Below are 12,669 nucleotides of genomic sequence, written 5' to 3'. Positions count from 1 at the left end.
TTGAGTGAGCCAGATTAACTGAAAGGATGCATGCGTGTTTAGGGCAACAGGGGTGGGTTCTTTCCATCCATTTTCATTGCCTGGGCAGTTAGCCCACGTTGCGTGATTGGAGATGTGTTCTTCCCACCTCCATGGACGTGTTATTTGGTGGTATGGCTCCTGCTAAGGAAAGGATAACTTTGAATTCCTATCAGATTCTGGTACTGAAAGAATTTCTTTTTAGCCCAGCTATAATAACCAGCCTGCCAATTGTTGTCTACTATCTACTTGTCTAGATTTGGAGATCTTTGGTCTTTGTCAACAGCTTGACATGATGAAGAAGATGAGCGCCCATAGAACAGTCAGTCTTTTAAACACAGAGATTGTTTTCATTTACTTATCCCCTAAGATTTATTTCTCTTTTCTTCAGTTATTTGAAGGATTGAAGGCATTTCGAGGAGTAGATAATAAAATTCGACTGTTTCGGCCAAACCTCAACATGGATAGAATGCATCAGTCTGCTGTGAGGGCCACTTTGCCGGTACGTAAATTTAGGAGTTTCTTTTGTGTTTCTCTTGATGTGATGGGTCACTGTGAATGTACCACAAAACAAATCATTTCTGATTCCAGTTGACCCTTGAACAATGCAGGGGTTGAGAGTGCTGACCCCCAGGCAGTTGAAAATCCCCCGAAAAATTAACCAAGAGCCTACTGTTGACTGGAAGCCTTACCGAAACATAAACAGTTGATTAACACATTTTGTATGTTATATGTATTACAGACTTGATTCTTATAACAAAGTAAGCTAGAGAAAAGGAAGTGTTATTAAGGAAAACACAAGGAAGAGAAAATACGTTTACAGTACGTACTATATAAAAAAAAAAATCCACATGCAAATGGACTTATACAGTTCACACCCGTGTTGTTCAAGGTTCAACCGTAGTTAGATCAATATTCAGTAGAAACCGTAAGAACACTTTAGTTACTTCTGATCTACTTTGTAATCAGTGAGGTAAAAATACAAGAAAATAATCAATACTAATTAGCAATTCCACATTCTGCTTCTTCATGAATGTCTGGGGAGGTTAACGTGTATATAGGAGATTATAGGATAAGGAAGAAAAATATACCTCAAACAAATAAATAAAATTTGATTTTTTAAGTGTTTTTTTATTATATTATGTTAGTCACCATACAGTACATCCCTGGTTTTTGATGTAAAGTTCGATGATTCGTTAGTTGTGTATAACACCCAGTGCACCATGCAATACATGCCCTCCTTAAAATAAATAAAATTTGAAGACGCTATGAAATTATAATATGTGAAATGGAAAATAAGGTGTACCACACAGATATTTTGGGAGTATTTTGCCTAATTGCTTGGGACACAGGCAAGTTTGTGGTGATTTAATTATTTTGATATTTTACCCCAAGCTTTATTTTTTTTAAGAAACTGATATCAAAATGGTTTGTCATGGCCCTTGGTGACTGTCTATAACATTGTTCAAGAGCAGAACTCATTATATGGTGGGTTGGATTTAGATCCTAAGACTCACGGCTAGATAGGAGGTGTCTTAGATTACTTCCCTTCCCTGAGATGTAACCAGGCTGCCTTTGTGAACTGAAGGAGTCTTTTTCTTCTTTTGCAAATTCTGTGTACCTAACTTCCAGGAGCCTAGCCCAAGCTGTGCTGTGAAGAAGCCCAAGTAACTACTCCTTTTTAGCCAGGCTCTTCTTCTCCTCCCTATTTTTGTAACTCTTCCCCCCCCCCCCCCCCCACCTCCTTCAGAGGCCATGATATAGTGCCAGAAGAAAAGTGAAGGTAAGTTCTTTAGGATGGTTTCACTCTTGTGCCATTACAGACAAATTACCAGGAAATAACTTTAAAGTGGGGACAGAAGGAAAGGGAAGTAACATCTGTTGGACCTCAGCTCTGCCATAAACTGTGTTGTGTGGTTTTACATTCCTTCTCTGTTTAATACTAACGGTAAACCTCAAGAAGGAATGTGCTTAAAAAAAAAAAGTGCTGTACATGTTAATAGCATCTTTGTTCCTAGAAGAAAACTCAGAGCGTAAATGACCTGCCTAGAGTCACAGAATAAAGGCACAGGGCAAGAAATTGGAAGCAAGTCTTTTTTTTTTTTTTTTTTAAGATTTTATTTATTTATTTGACAGAGATAGAGACAGCCAGCGAGAGAGGGAACACAGCAGGGGGAGTGGGAGAGGAAGAAGCAGGCTCATAGCAGAGGAGCCTGATGTGGGGCTCGATCCCGTAACGCCGGGATCACGCCCTGAGCCGAAGGCAGACGCTTAACCGCTGTGCCACCCAGGCGCCCCATGGATGCAAGTCTTTTTAATTCCTAGTCAAGTTCTGTTTCCACTAAATCTTCGGTGACTCAGGGTGGTGATGTGTCCTATATGATTGGCAATCCCGATTTCTGTATTATTGTGCTGTGGCTTCTGTTCTAAGTTCTTGTTTAAGTAGCCAATTCTTGCTGTCATGAGTTCTACTTGGATGTGTGTTTCTGACTCATTTCAACCTTGGATAACCCGTGACACGCGTCTCTGAGAGTATGCTTCTTTGCCCTGTTAAGTGAGTGGAAACTACTTATTTTACAAACTGTCACCCATCTAGTATAAGAAAAGCTTTTTCTTCTTAGCAATAAACTGCTCTTTGCCTTTGTCCATTTTCCTGTTGGGGCATCTGTGTCTTTCTTACTCATTTTCAGAATATCTTAGCATATTCAGGTTATGATTCTTGGCTAGTTATGGGTTACGAATAACTTCACGCAATTTGTTGCTTCTCAGTGCAGAGTCTGCTCAAGGACTCTCTCCCTTCTTTCTGTCCCTCCCCTCCACTCTCATGCACATGCTGTCTCTCAAATAAAAAATCTTAAAAAACAAACAAAAAACCTCTTTTCTACCTTAAGGTGACAGAGCTATTTCTTAATTTTTACTTTGTAAAAGTCTTAATGTTTTGTTGCATTTAAATGTGTAATCCAACTGTAGTTGATATTTGCTATGGAAAGAGGTAGGGATCCACTATTTTTATCTCCTCTACATCCCATCACAATTTTGGAGGAAAAAATGACAGAAAAAGATTCTTGTTTGGTTTTATTATTACTACTTTTTTTTTAAGATTTTATTGATCGATTTATTTGAGAGAGAGAGGGAGAGAGGGAGAAGCAGGCTCCCTTGGGAGCCCAATGCAGGACTCGACCCCAGGACTCTGGAATCATGACCTGAGCTGAAGGCAGATATTTAACTGACTGAGCCACCCAGGCACCCTTATTACTACTTTTTTTTTTTTCTTTTTTAAACAGTCTAAAGCTTTCATGAGGATCATTTCTTATTGCTACAGTGGAGGAAAATCCCACTCTTCATTATGTTTTCCATTCTTTCAGGTATTTGACAAGGAAGAGCTTTTAGAGTGTATTAAACAGCTTGTGAAATTGGATCAAGAATGGGTCCCCTATTCAACATCTGCTAGTCTGTATATCCGTCCTACATTCATCGGAACTGAGGTACAAACTGACTCCCTGTTTCTGGGTGGGCAGCTTATCATCGTTTATTCATGTGTAAAACTTTTAGGATATCGTTTGAAATAGCCCCCAATAACATAAATGACTCCTTCCTCCTGATTATCAAGACCAGGTGCCAGCAAACATTTTCTTTAAAGGGCCAGATGGGAAATATTTCAGGCTTTGTGGGCCATATGGTTTCTGTCGCAACGACTTAATTCCACCATTGTGATCCAGCCATAGTTACCAATGTAATGAGTCAAAGAGTGAGCAGTGAGCAAGGCTGTTTGCCTTCTCTTACTCAAGATTCACCAGTATTTCCTCGTATTTTCCTGCATGTCCTCAAAGGCATTCCTCGGTGTAGTGTCTCTTGTCTTGGCAGCAGTTCTCCAAGGTAGAAGTGGTAAAGCTTTTTATTTTCATTTTCCTGAAGTCCTGGGATTACCAAGGAGTGGGAGTGGAAGGCCCTCTTCCCCCACAGAAACGTTGAAAATGAAGTTCACAACGAGAGTTAAGGAAGGAACTTGCGAGCCAGAGTCAGAGCTTTACACATCATGTCCATAAGATCTGCTTAGGTCACAGTCTACTGGTTGGTGCCCTTGCAAAAGAAAGACATGCCAGAGAAGCTAAAGCTGTTTGTGTGGGTTGAAGATGTCCTATAAGGACCCTGTCACTTGTCTCCTTCCTCTTCTAGGAAGCTGTGGTCTTACAGAGAGCGGGTGGTATGGAGGAATAATGGAGGGGGAGAAATGGAGTGTGGGTGGCAGATGAAGGGGCTGTGGCATGTGGAGATCTTTAGGAACAGGGAGAATGAGCTGGCACTCTTGCTATAGTCTAGCCATTCTGCTCTCTACTAGGTAATTGCAGGCTTACCAGGTTCTCTACTCTGCCATCTGAATGCAAGAAGTAGGGAAATATATAAGGCCATAGAATAAATACTTAATGGTCCTTTAGCATCCTTTTGATGCCTTTTGAAAGACTGCTAAGACTCTAGGTAATGAATTTCATGAACTGCAGTCTTCCTAACAAACTCGAAAGAATTGGGGCGGGGGCGCCTGGGTGGCACAGCGGTTAAAGCGTCTGCCTTCGGCTCAGGGCGTGATCCCGGCGTTACGGGATCGAGCCCCACATCAGGCTCCTCCGCTATGAGCCTGCTTCTTCCTCTCCCACTCCCCCTGCTTGTGTTCCCTCTCTCGCTGGCTGTCTCTATCTCTGTCAAATAAATAAATAAAATCTTTAAAAAATAAAAAAAAAAAAAAAAAAAAAAAAAGAAAGAATGGGGCAATTAAAAAAGTTATCTGCTCCTTATGTCTCTGACATTTTAATATTAATGAAGTTTTATTTTCTAATTTTATATTTTTATTTATATAATATTTTCAGTTTTTACATTTTAGGATAGGAAGAAGCAGTTTTTAAAGTTTGTTGAAACATTGTTACTACTCTGGAAGCACTGTCTTGCATTTATTCTGAAGTACTTTCCCACTCTAAGATCAGATTCTTCTATTCTGAGTTTGTTGAGAGTTTTTGTTATGAATGGATATTGGATATTGCTGATGCTTTTTCTCAGTGTTTCGACATGATTATGTGGTTTTGTCCTTTATTTTAAAATTACATTTGTTGTATTCATTTTTTGGTGTTAAAACAACCTTGCATCCCTGGACTAAATCCTATTTGGTTACAGTAAATAATTCATATTAAATCTTGTATCAGTTTGCAGGTATTTTGTTAAGAATTGATGTCAATGACCCTACAAGGTATTTCCTAGCATACTTTCTTCTGAGTCCCGGAATCCTATAATCTAGAGTTCGACAAGCTTTTAAACCTGATTTTGTAGTCCAGCATGTTGTCACAATAATCCTCTCTATTGGTGGTCTTCAACTTTTTGCATTTTAATCGCCCAGGTTTGTTTGATTAATTCATTGATTGATGGGGGGAGGGGCGGAGGTAGAGGGAGAAACAGAATCTTAAGCAAGCTCTACCCCCAGCATGGGGCCTGACTCGGGCCTCGATCTCACAACCCTGAGATCATGACCTGAGCCGAAATCAAGAGTCGGATGCTTAAGTGACTACTGGCTGAGCCACCCAGGTGCCCCCACCAGGGTATTTTTTTTTTTTTAATACAAACATTGACCCCAGTCCCCAGAGGTTCTCATGGAGTAGATCAGAATGGTGATTCTGATACCTGCCCAGATTTAAGGATTTCAGTGATAAAAGCCCTGCCAAGTAGTCTCTTCTACTACATTCTATCAACTTACCTCTTTGATTATGCTTTGGAATCAAGAATTTTTTGAAATCTGCTTTACAAGTAGTAAGTTAAGAATCGAAGTAAATAACTGCTATCATTTGGTAAGTCAACGTTATTTATATTTGGTATATTTATATCAACGAGAATTTTTCTAATTAAAGTACAGACAGAAAACAATCGCTTATAATTCAGAAATGAGCATAATACAAATAATGTTCAATAAAGCATATGGATTTAAACATCTGTACACTACACCACACAGATGTCATACAATCTAGTCTGGTAAATTACCACACGCTGTCTTTTCATGGTGGCTGCGTTTGATAAGTGAGGTGCTGGCTGGAGGGCTAGGCCCAGTGGCTTCCGGTTCACTGGGGCTCTCTCATCAGGGATGGCTAACTTTTGCTGGCCTTATTATGTTACTTGGGTTCATCACTGGCATCACAGAATAATTGCAGGCTCACCTCTGTATCAGTTATCTGATGTTTTGGTCTTGTCTGCTGCTGGCTAACATCCACATTTTACTTTCATGTTCTTTTCATGGTTAGATTAACTGATTAAGTGGGTCGTCGATCCAAGAGGAATTTTGACTTCTTTGAATGAGCACATAAATATATGTCAGGGTAATTTATTAAGTGATATGATCCCCTCTTCGATCTCATGTGCCCAGTTTCTATTCCTGGGCATGGCACTCCCTCGTGTGTATAGAATATTCAGTATTCTACAACAAACTTATTTGCACTGAGCTCCAGCCCAGATCCAGGTAATCTAAATCTGTGGAGCTAGGACCAGAGACTCTGCATTTAAACAAACTCTCCAGGGATTTCTTAACTACTTTCAAGAGTATCACTATCTCAAGCCTTGTGAAAGAATTAAATATATGTCTAGCAGTCTTTAATACTCTCTTTGCTCCTGGGATTGCAAACTGGCACCAGGTAGAAATATTTATATCTTTGAAAGCTCAACTTCATCCCAAGGGCAGGGTGTTGTTTTCACTTTCAGGGGCCATGATATAACAGTCTAATACTAATTATTCCTTTTCGCGCCCAGGATGATTTGGTAGCAGCCATGTAATAAGAGAGTGGCTTTACTACCAATGTATGAATTTCATTATATTTGCAACGCGTTCTGCTTCTTTACACGTTTTATAATTAACTGACCCTTCATTTTTACTGATTTACATAGGTAGTACCTATGTATGAATGTTTTCGTGCAATTCTTCATATGTCTTCTGGCCGCCTTTGGTAATAATTAGATCTATTACTAAAATCCTTTTAGATTTAGGATTATAATAATAACAGAATAGTATTTTACTGGAACGTTTAGAATTAGCTACTAATATATAACCAGTGGGTAGAGCTTGCCAATAAAAAATACCAGGCTGCCAGTGGGTGGAAATTAAAAAAAATTTTTTCTATAAGGTTCATATTATTAAACAAAATACTAAACATTAATACATAAACCTCTCGTAAAAAGTTTAGAGAGTAAAATATTCATGTTATCGCAAGATTTCTTATTAAAACAAGAATTTCAGCATCCCTTTACTATCTTTGGGAATACTTACTTATAGGTAGTTAAAAACTTAAAGAGAATCTAGAAGCTGGAGTGCTTCAGACTACTGCTGATTCTATGTCACTTGGAAATTAAGATAAAATTTGAAAGCTTACTATTTAAAGAACATTTACGTGAACAGTTTCTAGATTTTCACCTTACCAGACAAGAAGTTAAAATTACACGACTGTCACGTTCAATGCTGGATACCGAGCAACCTTACATCTAGAGAAGCTGGGTTTTGCTGATTTTAACATCTGCTGTATCCAGCTTCACTCTGTTGAGTAACTCCACACAGGTACAGCTGTATGAATGTACATACAAACAAACATTTTATTTCCTCAGTGATTCTAGTAAGCGGACAGGTGCTTTGACCACAATGTATGGTGAAATAGGCACAACCATTTACTCTGAAATCCCCTGTGTGATCGTGGCGTTCAGCCTTTCCCTTTTCCAGGTTTTCTCAGTGTCATCCTCTCATTCTACTGGCGATGATTGGAGAGGTGGTGGAGTGAGGCTGAGTAGTAGCAGGGCTGAGAAGCCATGTCATGGAGAAGGGTCAAGTCTGATGGTCTAGAGTCAGCCCACCCAGTCCCTCTGACCAGGGCTCAGGCCGAGGCCTCCGTTCTGCAGACTCCCAGCAGATTGGGCTTTTTCAGCTGCACTCCTAGACAGACTGACCTTGGCCTGTGTGGAAGGTGAGGGATCCCTCATATTCAGTTAACTTCTACATTCAGAGCACCCCTAAATAAATTTCTGGATTGAGCTCCACTTACTAGAGAAGCAGTCTGCTTTTGGTTAATTCCAGCCTCAGATGCACAGAATACAATCCGAACAGTGCAGAACATTTTCAGTCACTTCACATAAACAGTTTCCCCATTCACAACTTCTGGAAATCTTTCAGTGTGACATTTTCATGAGAGCTTGCGTTTATAAAATCCTGCTGCCAAATGGTCCACTCCTTGATTTCTGGTTCACTGCATGGGGAGCTTAAGGACGTAAATTTCATAGACATGTCTTTCTTTTCCTTTTATCGCCTTGTAAAATCTTTGTATTACACATATAATGTAACCTATATTCATAACAGTTCCCATGAAAAGAATTCCCTTTATTCACTGCCCTTATTTATGCTGATACATCTAGAATCTTACTGTCATTTCTCTTCACAATTAGCCTTTATAAATGGAAGAATCTGTACAGATTTGAAAACTAGGTATAGGGGCGCCTGGGTGGCGCAGCGGTTAAGCGTCTGCCTTCGGCTCAGGGCGTGATCCCGGCATTATGGGATCGAGCCCCACATCAGGCTCCTCTGCTATGAGCCTGCTTCTTCCTCTCCCACTCCCCCTGCTTGTGTTCCCTCTCTCGCTGGCTGTCTCTATCTCTGTCGAATAAATAAATAAAATCTTTAAAAAAAAAAAAAAGAAAAGAAAAGAAAACTAGGTATAGCAACAATTTGTGGTCCTGTAACTTGTGTTTTGTTCACACTTTTAATGTATTCCTTTGCAATCCTATTTGAGATAGATAGTTAGATATGCCCCTCCCTGCCTTTCTAAAGTAAATAAATAAATATATTTTTAAAGTATTTATTTTTAATGTAATTAAATTTCTTTTCTGTGTATTTTGTGGCTTTTATATATTTTTAAAAAATTCTTCCTTACTCCAAGGTCATACTTCTGTTTTAGAGTTTTGCTTTTCCATTTAAATGAAATCCATTTGGAAGTGAACTTTGTATGAAGGACTCAATTTTATTTATCTCCATATGGATACCACATTATTTCATTACTGTTTATTAAGTGGTCTATCCTTTCTTCCCTGATATACAATGCCAGCTGTTGAAATGTTAAGTTTCCATAGATGAAGGCTATTTTTGGCTCCCCAGGTGTACCTTCTCTCTCTCTTTCTCTCCCTCCTTCCCCCCCCTCTCTCCCTGTCTATCTATATATATATATTTGTGTTTTTGTGTCTCTTTTTTGCAGAAATGGCAGCCATACTATGAACAGTTTTGTTTCTATTATTGTTTTGCATTTACAATTTGTCTTAGAGATTCTTCCGCATCAGTACATACAGATCTACCTCTATTTTACCCATTTTCTTAGCAGTAAGGTATTCCATCATGCATATATATCACTTAATTGAATACAGGGTGCCATAAATTATAAGTCACCCACTATTTTATGCACTGAAATGGAAAAACATAACGAAACTATGATGCAGTACTTTTCTGACAGTCCTGACTGATTCATGAGTTAATCATACCAGCCTTTCATTTTATTTTTTTTTAACGTGTGTTTTCAGAGGACATCTGCAGTTCTTCCTGCCATCATTTGCACTGCTTGGCTTGTGATAGGCATTTTTATTTTTGCATGTAGCTTAATAACAAAAGCTAACACAGCTTTATCTTCATATCGATTTCTTCCTTCCAGAGGTCCCATGAGAAGACTGGTTACTGCTTTGCAGGAAAATATTCAATTGCAGTTGTTCAGTGTTACTACAAATATTTGTTTCACTAATATCAAATACGTGTCCGGCTCCTATTTTTCCACTTTCTATCCAAATCATACTGTAACTTTTTAAAGACCTTTTAAATGGCAAACTCAACATGTATGGCATCACCAGTGCCCATAAGCCATTGGAAGTACCATCAGTACGAACAGCTAATTTCAAATCTGGTAATGCCAGCTTTCCCATGAGTGCTACTTAGCGAATAGCAATTATAAAATGCTGAGTCTGGATTTCAGACATGTTAAATGTGAGAAAAAATGGACGTCTTAGAATCAATGAACTATCGTAGCATAATTTATGCAACCAGTGTCCTGTTCATCACCTGTTATATTGATAGAACGAATATAAGAACTATTATTAGTAAATTGAATAAAATGAGACAGTTAAATTTGGAAATCTTAAAAATGCAGGCTTTCTTCAAGGAATTTATGTTGTAGACAAATCCCCTAGTTCACATGAAGACATATATTGAAGGATATTTATCGCAACTCACAAAATTTTCTGACCGATTGGATGTGAATATGAAAGGGGAAAGGTCAAGGTTTCCTTTGGGCCAGAGCAACTGGATAGTGACCATTTGTTGGGATGGGGAAGAGTGAGGGAAAAGGTTTTTCTTACATATTTGTTGGAGCGGTGATGGGTAGAATCTAGAGTTCGTTTTGGGCATGATAACTTAAGTTCGAATTATCAAGTAGGTGGGCAGATCTACAGGTCTGGAATTCAGGGGAGAGTTTGGGATTTAAGTAATACCTCTAGTGTTTAACATGTAACGCCTTTAGAGTCAAGGGAATGTGACTCTAAGAGATTTCTTAAGAGAAGAAATCTAGATACTGATGAAAAGAAGGTGAGGACTAAGCCCTGGGGCAGACCAGCATTTAGAAGAAAGGGAGATAAAAAGGAATCAGCCAAGAAGTCTGAGAAGTAGCAGCGTGTCAGGTAGAAAGAAAAACAAGAGGGCTTGGCATACCAGAAGCCTGGTAAGGGACATGGAAGCAGTGACCAGCTGTGGCAGATCCTGCCCACAGGACCAGAGAGGCAAGGCCCAAGAACTGACTATTGGATTTGGCAACATGAAGGTCCTTGGTGAGATGGTTGTCCTGGAGTGGGACATGTGATAAAGGGAGTGTGTTTGTTTTAGATGGGAGATACTGCGACATATTTCTAAGCTGATGGAATGATCCAGAGGAAAAGGGAAATTGACTGTTAAAATATTGAAAAGATCTCTCAAGCTCTTCTGTCATGGTTCAGCTTCTAAGGGTGACAGTACAGGCAGGCAGTGATGTGTGACTAGATGGGACAGAAGTAGAGTGCACTTGTTTCTCTGCTCCACTGTGTCGCACAATGCCCCACAAGATTTGTACATACTCGCCATCATAACCTCCTCTCACCCCATTCTCTCTTGAATCCACCACATTGACTTTTTTTTTTTAAGATTTTATTTATTTATTTGACAGAGCTAGAGACAGCCAGCGAGAGAGGGAACACAAGCAGGGGGAGTGGGAGAGGAAGAAGCAGGCTCATAGCGGAGGAGCCTGATGTGGGGCTCGATCCCATAATGCCAGGATCACGCCCTGAGCCGAAGGCAGACACTTAACGACTGCGCCACCCAGGCGCCCCCAGACTTTTGACCCTCCACCCCAACTCCCACTGAAATACGCTTGTCAAGATCACCAAGGACCTCCACGTTGCCAAATCCCGCAGTCAGTTCTTGGGGCTCCCTTGAGTGTAACATCCTTTCGCTTGCACCAGCCCACTCAGGATCTCACTTGGTCGGCTGGGTTGGGACTTGCCTGTTTGGGAAGCATCTTCATCACAGTTATCAGCTCCCTGTGTTGGTCTAAGTTGTCTCTCTATTCCAGGCCCATTGTGCGCTCGGCCCAGTCAATTGAACCAAACTAGATGGAATCACAAAGTGAAAGTCTGAGCGCCGAGGCTAGGTCAGTGACGAGATCCTGGTTTTGAGGCTAGGTCAGTGACGAGATCCTGGTTTTGAGGCTAGGTCAGTGACGAGATCCTGGTTTTGAGGCTAGGTCAGTGACGAGATCCTGGTTTTGAGGCCGTTCTTGATACAAGGAAAATGCTCCTGTAGCATTTTCCTGTCCTCCAGAGAAGGGGTCAGCAAACTTTTTCTGTGAAGCCAGGCAGCTACTCATCTCTGCCTTTGTGGCACAAAAACCTCAATAGGCAACACATAGATGCATGAATGCACGTATTCCAATACGACTTTTTGAAAAAACAGGAAGCAGGCTGAAGTTTGCTGACCCCTGATCTAGTCATTTCAGAAAGGGAAATGAAGCATGGTTTTTCTAAGAGTGACTCATTCTGGCTCTTCCTAGGTACTTCCCTATCAAGTTTTCTTGACCACTTGTTTAATAATCCATGCTAAAATTTCTGTTTAGGGTTGATTTCAAATATGCCAAGCTGTATTTCCTAAGATGTTGGTATAATAATCCTGTCTTTTTCCCAAGTGCTCATTCTCTACAATTCTAACGTTGAGTGTTGAAGGTAGTTCCCTGGTCCCATCCACAGTCATCCTAACTAATGTCACCTTCATGCTTTGCGTATTGGCACATATTGAATTTCTTTACCATTACTGTTACAAATGAGTATTTATAAAAACAAAAAGAACTGCTGTTTGTTGGATGCTTGAAAAAGAGGAGGTTCTGGGTGCTTTCCACAGTTTATCTAATTTAACCCTTACAATGACACTGGAAGCAGTCACTAGAAAAGAGTGCTAGCTCTCTTTTTGTCAAGTGTTAAGTATATGCTGTCTTTCTCTTTGAACAGGCATGAGATCTCCTACCCATTTTATAGCAAGCCTCAGAAAACTCTGGACTTTAGCTTCCCTCCTGGTATTCTTTGAACGTCTGC

General features: G+C 40.0%; 1 protein-coding gene across 4 annotated transcripts in view; it reads left to right on the top strand.

Moving 5' to 3' along the window:
- The window catches only part of BCAT1 (branched chain amino acid transaminase 1), a 99,657-nt gene that overhangs the window by 51,465 nt on the left and 35,523 nt on the right, over nucleotides 1-12,669 (top strand). For all 4 annotated transcript variants that reach the window (XM_026502263.4, XM_057318817.1, XM_026502258.4 and 1 more), the window contains 2 exons: nucleotides 410-520; nucleotides 3,384-3,503. In XM_026502263.4, coding sequence (XP_026358048.1) covers nucleotides 410-520; nucleotides 3,384-3,503 — 231 coding nt within the window. The remainder of the gene's footprint in view (nucleotides 1-409; nucleotides 521-3,383; nucleotides 3,504-12,669) is intronic.

This window comes from Ursus arctos, unplaced genomic scaffold (genome assembly GCF_023065955.2).
Source record: "Ursus arctos isolate Adak ecotype North America unplaced genomic scaffold, UrsArc2.0 scaffold_26, whole genome shotgun sequence".
In the NCBI taxonomy this organism is placed as follows: domain Eukaryota; kingdom Metazoa; phylum Chordata; class Mammalia; order Carnivora; family Ursidae; genus Ursus; species Ursus arctos.
This window is presented reverse-complemented; position numbering and strand designations above follow the sequence as displayed.